Source organism: Nasonia vitripennis, chromosome 4 (genome assembly GCF_009193385.2).
Source record: "Nasonia vitripennis strain AsymCx chromosome 4, Nvit_psr_1.1, whole genome shotgun sequence".
NCBI lineage: Eukaryota > Metazoa > Arthropoda > Insecta > Hymenoptera > Pteromalidae > Nasonia > Nasonia vitripennis.
In genome coordinates, this window is record NC_045760.1 from 5,583,407 (window position 1) to 5,598,735 (window position 15,329).

The window sequence follows — 15,329 nt, forward strand, 5'->3', positions numbered from 1 at the left end:
GCGAGTTTCTTCAAATTGGCAACAATGTCGTGGGAAGTGAGCAGCATATGCTCGCTTCGAAGCAGACGACGACGTGCCGCCGTCGTGTGTGGATTTGGCTCTGGATAAGACACATCGCCGTTTTTCCAACAACGTCACACACCCGCACGCACGTTTCTTTCGAAATTCCTCCTTTTCTACGCAAATGCCGAACTGATCTGCCCGACACTTTTGATGCTGCACTGCTGAACGCAACAGTCTCGAGTCATGGAGCAGCTGGTGATATTGATAGCGGCGATACACTTGCTCTACTGTCCGTTCACCAAAGTCGAAGAAAGTTTCAATCTCCAAGCTATGCACGACCTTTTGTATCATGGTTCTAATTTAAACGAGGTAAAGTGTCTCAAATTAATATAGACGCGTGCCATGACTTTTGCCAAGATTTGGTGTATTTTGAATGCCAAATTTACTCTACACTCGACAGGTTTTCAACGTCCAGCTTGTATTCAAGAAAGCTGCTAATAATAAATTCAGAAGCTCTCTCTCTCTCTCTCTCTCTCTCTCTCTCTTTCACTAATATTAACTAATGCTGCCAATCAATGATACTAGCTTGCGACTTGAAAATTTGTAGCAAATTATTCTGTAAATATTTGCACAAGCTTCATCTGCAAAATAATGCCACGTGAAGAAAATAATCACAAAACTTTTTTTCAATTTAGTATGACCATCATGAGTTTCCTGGGGTGGTGCCAAGAACATTTCTGGGACCAATAGTAATATCAGCCGTTGCTTCACCAGCTGTTGCTGCTGTCAAATATTGGAAACTTAATAAATTCTTTTCTCAGTACATTGGTAAATGTTTGACTCGCATTGCATAATAAAAAATATATTTCTATATTTTGTGAAATAATTTGCTTCTGTTTTTTTTTTTCAGTAAGAGCTGTTCTAGGCTTGACGGTGATAGCAACTCTGAAATTATATAAAAGTGCTTTGCAATCAATTTTTGGTGCTAAATTAGCAAAGTGGTTCCTTATCATCACTGTCACTCAGTATCACTTTATGTACTACTTGAGCAGACCTTTGCCAAATACAATGGCTATGCCCCTTGGTAAGACATTCGCAGACTTGTATAAAAATTATGCACAGAAAATTGATGATTCAATTTTGCTTATATTATACAGTCCTACTGGCTCTATACGGATGGCTAAAACAGAATCATGTTTTGTTCATATTTTCATCAGGAGCAGCTATAATAATCTTTAGAGCAGAAATTGCTATGCTCTTGGGATTATTCTTGCTTTATGATATTGCTTACTTAAAGTTAACGATACCAAGGTAAGACTGATAAATGAATTTCTTAAGTATTGAACTTTTGATAAAATATGCATACTTTTATTCTAGGGCATTGAAAATCATCATACCCACTGGGATATTTCTCTTGGGTTTGACTATCACAGTTGACTCTTATTTCTGGAAACGAGCACTATGGCCTGAAGGGGAGGTGTTATATTTTAATACCATCCTCAATAAGAGTAGTGAATGGGGTGTATCCTTATCAAATAAATTTTTATCAAATTGATTATGATAAATTGAAACATCTATTCATCCTTAATGAATGTTCAGACTTCACCTTTTCTATGGTATTTCTATTCAGCACTTCCCAGGGGTATGGCACTTTCATATTTTCTGGTGCCACTAGGAATGCTATGGGATTCTAGAGTAAGAATTTTGACAGTACCTGCTATTGCATTTGTTCTTCTTTTTTCTTTTTTGCCACACAAAGAATTAAGGTTCATAATGTACGTATTCCCTCTACTGAATGTCAGTGCTGCAGTAGTTTGCCACCGCATGTAAGTTAAAATTTTTTTTACTACCAAATCCAATGAAAATTGAAGAAAGAAAGTATTCATTTTACATTCTCAATACAGATGGGAAAACAGAGCTAAATCAACCTGGAATAGTCTGTTAGCTTTAATTATAGTTGGGCATCTAGTTTTTAATGCTATGTTCTCAATGTTCTTGCTATGTTTGGCTGGTTTAAATTATCCTGGAGGCCAGGCAATAGCTAGATTACACAGGCTTGAAAGGGATTCTCCCACACCAGTTCATGTTCATATTGATGTTTTGACCGCACAAACAGGAGTTTCTAGATTTACACAGACTAATCCCTCATGGATGTGAGTAAAATGCATTTTCACATAAAATATAGGTAGTAAAAGCATTAAAATATGATAATTGTTTTTATTTTCAGTTATTCAAAGCAAGAAAACTTGACAATATATGACCCAGAGATGTTGAAATTTACACATTTGTTAATTGAAGCCAAAAGCAAATATTCTCCAAACATCAAACCTTACTTGAAAACTCATTATATTTTGGACTCGGTAGATGCCTATTCGAATATAGAAATCAATTACAACTCCATGTTTCCTCCTATTAGGATAAAAACCAAGCCAACAATTTTCATTCTCAAAAGAAATGAAAACATAATTTATGAACCTCAAAGAGCCAAAGATAAAGATGAAATTGCCAATGATGAGAGCATTACAGAAAATACGAATAATATGATGTACGATGAAAATTTAATGTACAGTTCTTCAGAAATAGATGAAGAAACGGTACTTTTTGAAGAAATTGAGAAATCATCTAAAATCATCATGACAGAGAGTGATGAACAAGTGGAAGGAATATTCGATATTTTATATTCAAAAAATAATTTAAAAGATACTTTCAATTCAAATGTTCAAGCTCAAGATGATAATGAACCACAAGAATCGCCGTCTAATAATATTCCTCCAGAATCTGAAAATTCAAATGACAATAATGTAAAAATTCCAAAGCAATCTTTGCAAGAAAGTGAAGCAAAACCAGAGATTGAAAATCTTGAAACAAATATCAAATCTCAGGAAAATGAAATTAATGCAGATAATACCATAGTTGCTTCGCAAGTTGAGAAATTAGATTCTACCAAAAAAACTGTTAGTGTCAAAGCTGCTGTAAAGAAAATAGTGCAGTCAACGACAAAGAAGACTGTAACAGAAGAGTCCATTACTATCAACAAAAAGAAAAATGCTGAATTAAATGAAAACGAAACCACTAATTTACAAACAGACAATATTGATTCACCACTAGAATCATCTGACAATAATATCAAACTAAATGATATTAAAAATGCAGTAAAAAAACTTGTAAAAAATAGGCAGCCAAAAATTCTGGATGGTATAAGTACTCAAGAAAAGCAAAAAGAACCAAGCAAGGATTATATTAATACTCAAGAAAATATATTGAACGATGGCCGTAAAACTATAAGTGTAAAAGATGCAGTAAAAAAACTTATGAAAGAAAAGCAAAATGAGAAAAAATTAAAATCCGAAAGTAATGTACAGATTGACATTAATACTGATAAGCCACAAACAGTGAGAAAAATAATCCAAGAAAAAAAGAAGAGTCCGCCCAAGACAAAAATATTACAAATGGATAAGACTGTCAATGCAGAATCAGTTGAGAGCGAAATAAATCAAAATCAAAAAGTGTCTAATGTCAAAGAAACAATTAGAAATATTATAAATCAATTTAAAGAATTTGAAAATAATTTTGTTTCAGAAGATAAAGATATCTTGAAAACGTGGTTGGATAATGAAACAGATATTTTGACTGAAGACTCCAATGATAAAAATTTACCTGAAACTGAAAATGTTTCAAAAAGTCAAGACGAAAAAGGGACCAGAAATCCAAAAGAAAGCTTGAAAGAAATATTAGAGCTATTTAAAGAACTGAAAACAGAATTGGTCTCAGAAGAAGACACCATATTTGATGATATTACGAATTTAAATTTAGAACAGCCTATTTCTGAAACTCTGATGCTTTTCAATGAGGCATTGAGAACATTAGTTCAACAAAGAAAGCTCAAATTGACTGAATCTTTAAGTAATACACGCAAAGATGATCAGCTACAATCTCAATCACACAAAAAAATTAAAGCTGCAAATATTAATTCTAAAGAAAATCAACAAAAAAGAGGAAATTCAAATCTTCAAGTAGAATGAGTTTTTTGAAACTAATTATTGAGAAATCACAAGACTTACAAAAATTACTGACTCTTGGAAAAAAAAAATATATTATTGACTTTTCATCCCAATAAGTGTCAGTAATAAATGCAAGTTTAAAATATAAATAAAGACTTCGAACTTGCAATATTGAAAATGTACAAAAAATAAGTAGGGATAGATTTTTGTATTGCAAAATATAATTACTTATAATGATAGATTATAATGATAGACATTGTAAATATACTTGATTCTGTGATAATAGTGTTACATGCCTAACACAAATTTGATGTTATATTGACATTTTCAAGAATTGAGTCAGTGTAAGCACGTATCCAACACTTGAAATACACAATGTATTGAAAGAACTGAAAATCACTTATGCAGATGTGCCTTATAAAACTATAACTTTTTATCAAATACCATGTTAATATTTGAATAAAAATATTTTATTGATATTACATTACTGAATTTTTTTTCTCACAAATCAACGAACCTAGGATTAGTTTTTGCCAGCGCTGTCAAGTTCAGGAAGGACTTTAGCAGACCAAAACAGTCCAAACACAGTTAGTCCCAAGGTGATATTGTATAAAACTTTATCGAAAAAACCCTTCTTTATGAAAACTGGAACATCGTCATCTTTCTGTAAAATTAGTTCACAGTTCACATGTAGCAATATGTATTACAGCTCTTTTTTGCCATACCTGCATCTCGGCTTGCTTTAATTTGAACTTTTTGAGCCAAAATGGCTTATCAACAAACTTGGCTTGGTTTTCCTGGCTGCGTAAAAGGGATTTTGTATAAAATGATCTTTGTTTCAGAACTTGAAAGACTGTTTTATTGCACTGCATCTATATAATGAACATGTTCCTCATTACAATAAAGAGAACGAGATGGAATTTCCTTTTTAACGACCATTAATAAACTCACGATAATTATGCAGACTCCAAATTTCCTTTATTCAACAACTTATTTTCTAACGAATTACTCTCTTCCCACTTGATTACCGTTTATTTTCGCGCATAGGTATGGTGTGTACATTTGCGAAAGATTATCCCAAATCTCAGGTTAAACAAAATAATGCCGCATAATGGAATTCATCATTAGTCAACTTCATCGACTACCATTGTCGATGTTTGCAAAAAACCACAAATTATTATCTTGAATATATAACACTTACCTTTTGTTATACGCAAGATAAAGGCTGGAAAACATCCGCCCCGGGTCCAACCGTCAAACCTCTGCTTTCTCATATTTCATATAAAACGACAAGTCTTCTGAGGATATAAAATTCCAAGAAAAGTCAGCTCGAAAAATCAGCGTAAAATCAGAACAGACAGTTTGAAACCGGCGCGAGGTAACGGTCAAAGGGAGGGGGGGGGGAGAGCTAAGTAGCTGAGGTTGGCTATATTGCTGGTATGCGGGCGTTGTTAGCTGGCGAAATTCACGCTTCCATCAGGGATTAGTAGAACGCTGCATTACCAGTAGGAAGACGAGGGGAGGAGGAAGGGGGGGGGGGATATAGCTGCGCTACTGCCGCCTGCCAGTGCGCCCTCTGCTGCGGGCCCTGCTCCTGCACTGCACTATGTAGTTGGAGCATGCGCACTGACCGCCTCGATTCGGAGAAACGGGTAAACATATTTTCCACCGCATATACCGAGGGCTGGCCAAGAGCTCGAAAAGTCGGCGCAAACGGAGGCGGCGGCGTAACATTGAGCTGCAAGAGGCGACTCCAAGGAAAATGGGAGCGTTCGCGGGGGTCCAGAGGCCTTGAGAGCTCGATCCGGGCCCCAGTTGTTGGCCGATTGGCATGCGGTGACGTCAAGATTCGGATCGTTCTGGAAGAGAACGCCGCAGGACAAAGATGGCGGGTAGGTGATTTCGCGTCTATATACACTCTGTATACGAGCTAAGCGACGCCGCGGTTCCGCGGTCGATTTTCCGCGTTGGCTACGCCCACCTAAACAAGGTTCGCTCATTCGTTTTTTCTTCTAGATCTATACGCCAAGTACAACTGTACCTACTGCCAAGAGGATATCTCGGGTCTACGAGTCAAGTGTGTCGAGTGCCCGGAGTTCGACCTCTGCCTGCAGGTGAGAAGAGTGCTTCTGCGTGCGATGTGTCAGAGCGAGAGAGAAGATTGGGCTTGGCTATGTGTATACATATGCATATACACACACACACATATATATATATATACGCTCGTCGTACGAGGCGCCGCTAATAGTGCTTTCCTTCTCTCTCCAATGACTCGTGCCATGTCTATATCGACTCCTACGTACATTTACTATATATGTGGAAAATACGCTTTATAGTATGCGATAGTGTTCGAAACGCCGGTCCCTTCCTCCATTCACGTGACTTGATTGCACTATTGCGTGTTTATTTGTGAATAAGTGTTTATTTACTCGACGTTATCATTCATTTTTTTAAAAGAATTTTTGTTTTTTACATTTCGGGATTGATTTTTTTTTTTTTTTTAATTTAATTGTGCACTTGAGTTATTTTTTTAATTTTGGTGTTTTTGTTTCTACAGTGTTTTTCTGCTGGAGCAGAAATAGGACAACACAAAAACGATCACTCCTACCAGTTTATGGTGAGTACAGCGTTTCTTTTGAGCAATTTTAATTAATGCGATTGATTTAAAAAATTGGGTATCATCTTGGAATTATTTTAATTTTTAAGGACTCTGGTACGATCAGTATCTTCAACGGACGTGGCAATTGGACTGCCAGAGAACATCTCAGGCTACTGGATGCCTTCGAACAATATGGTTACGGAAATTGGGAAGACATCAGTAAACACATTGAAACTCGAACACCAGAGGGTAAGAATCGTTCTTTTCATAGTTATTTTTTAGCAAATAACTAGAGTACAGATAGTCTTATACTCAAATTTTTTGCAGAGGCAAAAGATGAATACATTGCCAGGTATCTGGATGGAAACATTGGAAAATTCACTTGGCCTTCTATTGAAACTTATAGTCCAAACCTCACAGACCATACAACCCTAGACCATGGTCCTTTATCACCAGACTTGACATCACGTTTACCACCTTTAGACATAACACCAGACGAAGCTACTCAACTTGGTTATATGCCACAAAGAGATGATTTTGAACGTGATTACAATCACGAAGCAGAATCTCTTGTGTCGTCTTTGTTTTTAAATCCAGCAGAAGATGATGATCTTGACATTGCACTCAAACTTGCACAAGTTGACATGTACACAAATAATCTTAGGGAAAGAGCAAGAAGAAAACGGGTTGTTCGAGATTATCAACTTGTGTCTGCATTTTTTTCTGCTTCTCGGAAAGAAAAGGGTGTGAAAAAGAAGCAAACCAAAGAGGAAAAGTATGTACCATCATACCTTTGTTATTGCTAAGTAATATTTGTACGTGTATTGCTAACAAAGTCATTTATTTTCTGCAGAGACTTTCGGGAGCGCATGAGGGTATTTGCGCAATTTTACACTGGACAAGAGTATGAACAGTTACTAACCAGTCTTGAAAGGGAACGAGAGCTTCGGCTACGTCTTTCAGAACTTTATCGTTATCGAGAAAACGGTATAACAAAGCACGAGGAGTGTACTCACTTTGAGCAAGTATTGGCCCAGGCTCAAGGACAAGCAGATGCAGCGGATCATTGGTCAGATAAAAAATCTGTAAGTTACCTTTTACACAACAAGAGAATGCAAATCTATCGCCTTACCTCCAGTCATTTCATAGAACTAAATTTATTATTTTTGAGTTCAAATTAGCTAAAACTTTCATGGCAATGGTTGTTGCATGTGTCGATTGTTTTTAGCTAATAATATTAATTTTATATGTTCGTCAATCATTTTTGTCTTATCTATTATAAATCACTTACTTGTTTATATCAAATCGCAATCGGCGCGCCATCAAATTTTTAATCTAGGCGCCAGGAATGGTTTTGTGGTCAATGAGGGTCCAATCATACATTCGAATTCTCTAAACGTATTTTGGCTTACCAATTACAAATCTCTAGTTTTTTTCTGAGAGAAAACATCTTTTCTCTGACCACTTACAAAGAAAAACATCCTTGAGATTTGTTTTTAATAGCTTGAAATTCTTATAGGCAATTCAGGTGATTGTCAGACCTCCATTGGCCATCAATTTTTTTCCTATCGCCTAGATTATGTACACTATATGTTAAAACAGAAGCCGGCAATACACGCAACAATCAAACAATAACATGGAAATATTTCTCATGACTAAGCAGGGGTTTTCTTTCGTATAAAAATTGCTTATGCTTTGTCATTGACTAATTCTATTATTTGTGGTGCGTGTTGCCAGGCGTTTGTGAACAGATTGTATCAGTTTGCGTTTCACTTAGGGCAGCAGTGGGTCATCCAAAGCAATGCACCGCCAAGTCTCAAGAAGAAGGTGAGTTTTTCATCTAGTTCCATTATCGCTGAAATTCATCTTTCAATCCAAGTATTTTTGTTTTTTTACTATCAATGTTTAGTTTTTACGTTGCATACATTTTCAACATTTTATGCATGAAATCTTTCTTTTAAAAATAATTACTGTCAGATTAAATAGCCGCCGAACAAAGTACAAATACGGTAAAATCTATTCAAGTGGCGTATGAAAAGTCGTCTTCTAAAACGAATATTTTTTCGTTTCAAATATTTCAGAGACGAAGAAAAAAATTACTCTTTCATCGACCGAAAGTCCACTGCAAAAACAGACTCAGCCAGCAGCAGTTCCTCAACCACCAGTCGGACGATGACTCCAACCAGTCATTGGGGGGAGCAGGATAGCAACTCAAATCAGCAGTCAACCAATTCAAACTCAATCTTCGAGAGGGGCAACAATTCTTTCACATCGGGAAAGCCAGTAGGGAACCAAGGGGAAAGCGATACCAGAGATATAGAAGTCGAAGCCGCTTCGCACTTATTAACCAAACAGGAAAAATCATTATGTCTTCAGCTAGATCTAAAGCCAACCCAGTACCTTACACAAAAAGCACTTCTACTACAGGTAATTAAATGAATTTTCTTTGTATTTGGTTTGCTCTCTTTGAGTTAAACATTAATCTTGATTTTTTTCCACAGGAATATTTGAACGGCAATAAGAAATCCAGTATAGTTCCTCAGTCAGAACCGGAAAGTAAAATTCTAAACTATTTGGTCTCCAACGGTTGGATTGCCGCAAATTAACTCACTTTCGAAATTTAAAGGTCTCTCTTTCTAAGTCAACTCATACTTTAAGCTAAGTCATACTTCAAACTATGTTAAGAGGATATCCGCCATATATTACAGGTTTTAAAATTGGTGAACATTTTTATTAAATCTCACATTACGCAACGTAAACTTTTAATCTGCTTTTTTGTAAATATTTGATTCCATTACTAGTATAGTTAAAAGAAAGGATACTTTTCTATGAAAAATTTTATCCTATTGTTGATAAGTGCGTCTACCGACAAAGCATTCTACTGGAAAGTACTTTTGAAAAGTTTTATGAAAATTAAAAAAAAACGTGTCAACGTATTCTTGTAGTAGCCACGTTTTTCGTTTTATAAACGTGAAAAGTAAAGTAACTTGTACATGTAAATGGAAGCTTGGTTATACAGCTACTTTGATAGTAGCTTGTATTTTCTTTTTAAAATTAATCAAAGCATAAATTTCAGTCAATCAATCATTGTTAAACTATTTATTAAACCTTTGAATAGAGTACGTTGCTTGGACGTGTATGTATAAACGTAGGATTTACAAATTCTTCTTAATTAGTTGAATTAATTTTATCAGCATTATAACTTGAAGAAAGACGTTTTCTTCACGTATGAAGTAGTTGTAAATAATTTATTAAAATCACAAGAAATACATGTTTGCTCTTACTGTGCGTAACAGTAATAAGACTAGCCAAGATACTCCATTTCTCGTGATTTTCTCTTGTAGTATATAAACATAAAATAATTTAATAATTAATGAAAATGAGGGGAATACGGTATAATGTCGATGTATATGAGAAATGCCTTCAAGATGGCTAAAGTTATACTGCTGGTTGGTCACGTTGTTGCCTCGTCTCGAAACATTTATCGATTATGTAGAGTCACCTTGTATATATATGTGAAAAAGTAATTCTGTAAATGAGGTAAACGATAGTATTCATTGAAGAATGATGCGATGTGTGATAAAGCGAACATGTATACATTCTTTCACTACTATTTAATTGCTGATAAGCAGTTTGCTTATTTTCTTTAAGTTTCATTAAGACTTGATTTAATTGAAAATTAAAATTATACCGTCACGAGTAATCGATCTGTTCGAAATTTCAAGTTTTCTACTTTTTATAAATGTGGCTCCGAAATAGCTTATGTACAGTAAGTGATTAATTTAAGTAAGTACGCCTATCGAAAGGGTTTTCGCATTCATCGAAATTTTTTTCTTGTATTCTGTACATAATTCGAAACCTACACACGAAGAGGTTTACTGATGTATGTAACTATGAATATACAACTTTTTTTGTTAAAACGAACCAATTGTGTCTGTTATAATTCCGAAATCCTCATCGCCAGCGCAATAATTCAGCGCTTCAAGATTCCGGAAAGCAATCGCGCGGCTCGAAAATTCGAAGCCATTGATCATCGGATCTTATTGATTAATGAGCCCGGCTAAGAGGAAAAATTATTCGACTCCGCCATCTCACCTCGTTCATTATGCAATGAAGAGCAAAAAAATCCATTCAGCTCTCTCAGGATCGAATTCGCGCACATATATCACATTAATTTCCGAGCGGGCGCAATTCTTCAAAAACCCAAAGACGCCCCGAGAGTCAAGGTTCGAAGGAGGAAGTTTTCAGCGTCGAGCGCGTTGAAATCGTATGAAGACTTAGAAGAAGAGGCGAAAAGGGAAAAAACGAAGCGAAAAAGTTCCAGGTTGGGCAAACGGACCGCCCATGCATATATGCGCTGCGCTATACGTCGAGCAAAACAAATAGATTCCCCGAATTTATAATCGCGCCGAAGGATAGAGAGCCGCGCGCGTACATTATATGCCAGCGAGAGAAGAAGAAGAAGAGATACGCGCGTTATACGAAAATTAAAGGAAAGAGAGAAAGAGAAGAAATACGAGATCGACTATCGCCTTGACACCGGTTTGCTCTAAGCCGTAAATCATACGGTGATTGATGTCGTCTCCCATACTTACAGGCGCGTGAATTTCGAGCGAACGCCTCTTCGATGTATCTCCGACCGCGAGAATCTCTTTCACCTCGTGATTAACAATTTCTCATGTGTCGTTGCGCGTGTCCTTCATCGCATCGTCCTCTTGTCTTTCTCTCTCCTTCCTCCTTTTTTATTCAATTTTCTGTTAGACCGTAGGTATAGAGCATAAACATATCTCTCTCAGTCAACTCTGGAGAAGGAGTCCCTGCACACGCGCATCGCAGACAAGGCGAAAACGCGCCAAAGTGAAAAACCTCGAGCCGCGCAATAAATTCTCTCCGCGCAGTCCTTTGTACTCGAGGATCCTTTATACTTTTATGCAGCCCGCTCAGAAAGAGAGCGACGAGAGAGAGAGAGAGAGGGAAAAAAGGAAGATGGTATCTCATTCACGCTCGTGCGATCTCGTCAAACTAATTGCGACGGCTCTATGGCAAAAAAGAGAGCGTTTTTTTTATCATGCAAGCCGACGAGCACAGAAGGAAATAATATGTCTCGCGAGAGAATGTTACGATTCAGTTGCGCAGAGTTATGTGACGAGACGAGTAAGAAAAATGCCGAATGCATTGTGGCTTTTTATCTCGAGTCTTATCAAACGCAGAATTAAACAGAGAGAGAAGAGTACATAAGCATGGTAGTTTCGTTCGATCGCGCGTTACTAATTATGCGTCGAGCCCCTCAATGGCAGCGTTTTGTTTTCTGTCGCTGCACCGATCCGCCGCCTTTCGCGACCTTTCGATTAACATCGCCGCGGTGCAGCGCGCGACGAAAAAGAGAGAGAAAAAGCAGCCGCAAATAAACGCCATTCGATTTGTATACACAACAGATCGTACGTACATTTCCACGCGCGCGGCGCATCGCACAACTAAAGACAGTAATCAGCCTCCCATGTCCCCGCAATGAGTTGAGTGCTTTTAGCTCGTATGTACATAAATACGTATATAAACGAACAAATAAACGCCGTACAATATTTTTCGTACGTATGCACAGTCCCGAGTCCGGCTCTCTTGGAAAACTACCGGCGAGTGAAAAATTATGCGCAGGACGCGCGAGTGACGAAAGCCTAGGCCGATGCGCGTGTCTCGAGGATAAAAAGCGCTGAAAGACCGATCCGGACGACCTGGACCTGATTAAAAACACAATGTAAAGGAGCGAAGAAAAAAACACGGCTATATCTCGCGGATGATCTCACTTGGCCGAATATTAAAAATTATAATGTAAAGCATATACACGTGCGAATGCGCGAAAAAAGAGAGTGGAGCGCAAAAAAGAAGTGACAAAGTTATATTATACGCTCCGCGCGCGAGCGTTTTCCACGAAAGTGAATGTAGAAAAACAGTCGCTCTGCTGACGCGCGCCGCGCTGCGCGAGTGTAATTTTATTTATTTCTCTTCGCCCGGATTATGCCCGTCCGTCGGAGATGTTATCTGGGTATAGACGTGATTTTTGGGCTGATGAACTCTGCGCCGTGTTTTTCTTTTTATTTTCGATTTCGAAGAAACCCGCCGTAGTTTTCGTTTGGATACACGCTTTCTCAATAATACACGTCGCGTGTGTGCAGATCGATAAATAAACGCATAATAATAATCGTCGAGATAATTAAGTGCCTCGTCCTGTCGAAGGAGTATAGTCGTAATTCGAATCGTTATCGTGAGTTATAGCGTTCTCGACTGACTAAAAAAAAAACGAAACTACCAGTAAACGTCGCAACAATTACGGAAATTTAATACGGTGTAGCTCCTACATTTTTCAGCCGACACAACGCGCCGGTGAAGAAATCGCTTCTTTCAGCCTCTTTCCCATCAGTACAAACACACTACGCGCGAAGTTCAAGCAGAATGCACACACCGCTAATTACCGCGTGATTTACGGCGCAGAGTAAATTCATCCAAGGCCTGTGTATATGGAAGTATGTGTCTAGCGAGCCTATACATGTATATTTGAAGAGTCGCGTCCGCGCAGGATTTTAAATTTAGGATATAACACAAGCTGCTCACGTATATAGAAAACAAAGCGGCCATTTCCATAATGGCATTCAAAATTTGATTTCCGCGTGTGTCCGCGTGACGCGTTCGAGGTTTTTTTTTTCATTTTGACGGTTATACGGTCGAGCTTCCTATCATCAATCTCGAAGGAACGTCAAAACACGCGGACGATTTAATTTTTCACGCAACTATTAGGATCGACGAGAAAAAAATGTGGTTGTTTCCACAACGCTCGTAACGAAAAGAAGTATGAATCTTATAGGAGAATAGCAATTATAGTTTCGTTATTGAGAAAAGGTCGGCTTATGTGTTGAGCGTTTCTTGAACCGAACCCGTTTCCTCTCTCTCTCTCTCTCTCTGACGCAAAAGACGGGATACTCGCGCACGCGACCGGTAGCATCATAATATCTAGCGCTTGTTTATGTTGCTTTGCCTACGTCACTTGCAGTAAATACACGTACCGAGGGTGCGAGAAAAACCCGCGCGATTTCCTCAAAACACCAGCTGCTCGTTTTTTACACCCTATAGAGTTCTTTTTGCATAGAACTGCGATATAGGGACATACGCGCGCGAAAAACGAACTTGTAAAAAAATCGCGCGCGGTAATCGACCTGTAGCCCATTGTCTCTCGAGAGGAAGGACTGAAAAAGAATCGTCGCGTGTGTATTTACGAGAAGGACATTGAATACTAATGCGACGTCGTTTTTTGGGCTTCTCTGCCCAAAAAGTCGAGAGCCGAGGATTGAAATGCTAGTTTTTTTCCATCTAATGTCTCGCAGCACCTTGACTTCAGGCGACCCGTAGGCTACAGGACGAAGCTGACGCGCATACGCGAGAGATTTTTCAAGTTGTTTGCTTGAGTTTGAACAAAGGTTGTTTCTTTTCTTTTTCACCGATTGGACGATTGATGGATTCGCTCTTTTTTGCGAAGATGCGTCGTTAATGTATTCGACGAGTAACTCTTCAAGCTTCGATGACTCAAAACTGTATTATTAATCAAAGTAACTTTCTTGCGAGCGCGTCATAATTCGTAAAAAATTTAACAGGAAAAAGCACTAAAAAGTGCTAAAATGCTAAATCGTTTCAAGCGATAAACCGTAATATTACATTACCGATTCCATATACGAGTCAATAGCGATCGATTGACCGATAACGAACGAGTCGCTTGACTTTGAGCGCGAGCGTACGAGGAAAACCGAAAGCAGATGCTCGATCCTGAAAATCCCCGTAAAAAAGGTATACGAGGATCAGGCGGTAATCGTGCGAGTTTTGCAAATGTTCGCGGCGTGTATAGGCCTCGTATGTGTTGATGCCCGCGTGAGTTACTCCCACCTTGGCGACTCTCGCTTGCCGCCACCGGTGCCTCCGGGCTTTTTTGCGTAATAAGACGTCATGGTCAGAACGTATATAAGCACACGTCGTGGACTCTGCTGAGTAGTTGCACCTGATTGTACGACTAATACTCAGGTGAGCATAACACGGCTGTGTGACTTTTTCTCTCGGCTCCCGCACTGTCATCTACACTATAGAATCTCTATCGGTAACTTGTTTTGTAGCTAGTCCATTGTTTTCAACGATCCTCTTAATTAACGCCGACCTCTGGTCGATTTTTAATTAAAAGGATTGTACCCTAGCTTTCGATATCTTCGCAGCATTAATTTCGAATCTTCTGGAAACTCATAACAAAACACAGAGACAGTGCGAGAAACGAGGATAACTCGGGAAATTGATTCGTTCACTCCGTGCGCGGCTCTAGTTGAATTTGTCCTAATCGTTGTTCTTTTGTGGCAGCTATGAAGACTACTCTCGCTCTCGCCCTGTGCGTCGCCTTCGCCGCTGTCTGCAGCGCCGAGGAGAAGTACACGACCAAGTTCGACAACGTCGACGTCGACCAGATCCTCCAGAATGAACGTCTCTTCAAGCCCTACGTCAACTGCCTGCTCAAGGACACCCAATGCACTCCTGACGGCAGGGAACTGAAACGTAAGTTTTTCTTTTTATTAAAATCATCAATTTTATTCTAAGATTTATATTGTTCTTGTCTACAAGAAATCTTTATAAATATGTAATTATTAATCCATTAGAATATCGTACGATATTACAATCTATTACTGTTTCAAAAAGTTCGCGAC

General features: G+C 38.3%; 3 protein-coding genes across 5 annotated transcripts; 2 read left to right on the top strand and 1 right to left on the bottom strand.

Annotated features, from left to right (window-relative positions):
* Positions 1 to 53: 53 nt before the first annotated feature.
* Positions 54 to 4,488, top strand: LOC100120808 (probable Dol-P-Man:Man(7)GlcNAc(2)-PP-Dol alpha-1,6-mannosyltransferase). Its single transcript, XM_031929560.2, has 8 exons — positions 54 to 372; positions 699 to 831; positions 914 to 1,087; positions 1,161 to 1,314; positions 1,381 to 1,525; positions 1,603 to 1,829; positions 1,908 to 2,156; positions 2,231 to 4,488. The coding sequence occupies exons 1-8, from the start codon at positions 247 to 249 to the stop codon at positions 4,023 to 4,025; spliced, it is 3,003 nt and encodes a 1,000-aa protein (XP_031785420.1). The 5' UTR covers positions 54 to 246; the 3' UTR covers positions 4,026 to 4,488.
* Cox7a1 (cytochrome c oxidase subunit VIIa polypeptide 1) lies at positions 4,453 to 5,503 on the bottom strand. 2 transcript variants are annotated; one of them, XM_032598816.1, is made up of 4 exons: positions 5,206 to 5,503; positions 4,956 to 5,087; positions 4,730 to 4,876; positions 4,453 to 4,668 (listed from the first exon to the last, which is right to left on the bottom strand). In XM_032598816.1, exons 3-4 carry the CDS (start codon positions 4,874 to 4,876, stop codon positions 4,528 to 4,530), a joined length of 288 nt encoding a protein of 95 aa, XP_032454707.1. In that variant the 5' UTR covers positions 4,956 to 5,087; positions 5,206 to 5,503; the 3' UTR covers positions 4,453 to 4,527. The 2 variants fall into 2 exon arrangements, with proteins under 2 accessions (XP_032454707.1, NP_001165816.1); NM_001172345.1 differs by lacking the exon at positions 5,206 to 5,503 and having other exon boundaries at positions 4,956 to 5,060.
* A 72-nt stretch (positions 5,504 to 5,575) lies between these two features.
* On the top strand, positions 5,576 to 10,527 carry LOC100120782 (transcriptional adapter 2B). Of its 2 annotated transcripts, none has more exons than XR_004344922.1 (9): positions 5,576 to 5,896; positions 6,021 to 6,118; positions 6,562 to 6,621; positions 6,711 to 6,852; positions 6,931 to 7,378; positions 7,457 to 7,688; positions 8,341 to 8,430; positions 8,685 to 9,030; positions 9,105 to 10,527. XR_004344922.1 is itself a non-coding variant. In XM_031929563.2 (9 exons), the coding sequence occupies exons 1-9, from the start codon at positions 5,890 to 5,892 to the stop codon at positions 9,207 to 9,209; spliced, it is 1,488 nt and encodes a 495-aa protein (XP_031785423.1). In that variant the 5' UTR covers positions 5,576 to 5,889; the 3' UTR covers positions 9,210 to 10,527. The 2 variants fall into 2 exon arrangements, 1 of the variants encoding a protein (XP_031785423.1); XM_031929563.2 differs by having other exon boundaries at positions 8,381 to 8,430.
* Positions 10,528 to 15,329: the final 4,802 nt, after the last annotated feature.

Excerpts from the sequence above, each read along its gene's own strand:
- LOC100120808 (XM_031929560.2), top strand. The coding sequence starts at position 247 with ATGGAGCAGCTGGTGATATTGATAGCGGCGATACACTTGCTCTACTGT. Across the intron at positions 1,315-1,380 it reads TTAAAGTTAACGATACCAAG|GGCATTGAAAATCATCATAC; the intron begins GTAAGACTGATA and ends CTTTTATTCTAG. Across the intron at positions 1,830-1,907 it reads GCAGTAGTTTGCCACCGCAT|ATGGGAAAACAGAGCTAAAT; the intron begins GTAAGTTAAAAT and ends TTCTCAATACAG.
- Cox7a1 (XM_032598816.1), bottom strand. The coding sequence starts at position 4,876 with ATGCAGTGCAATAAAACAGTCTTTCAAGTTCTGAAACAAAGATCATTT. Across the intron at positions 4,669-4,729 it reads TAAAGCAAGCCGAGATGCAG|AAAGATGACGATGTTCCAGT; the intron begins GTATGGCAAAAA and ends CTAATTTTACAG.
- LOC100120782 (XM_031929563.2), top strand. Across the intron at positions 6,622-6,710 it reads ATCACTCCTACCAGTTTATG|GACTCTGGTACGATCAGTAT; the intron begins GTGAGTACAGCG and ends TTAATTTTTAAG. Across the intron at positions 6,853-6,930 it reads TGAAACTCGAACACCAGAGG|AGGCAAAAGATGAATACATT; the intron begins GTAAGAATCGTT and ends AATTTTTTGCAG.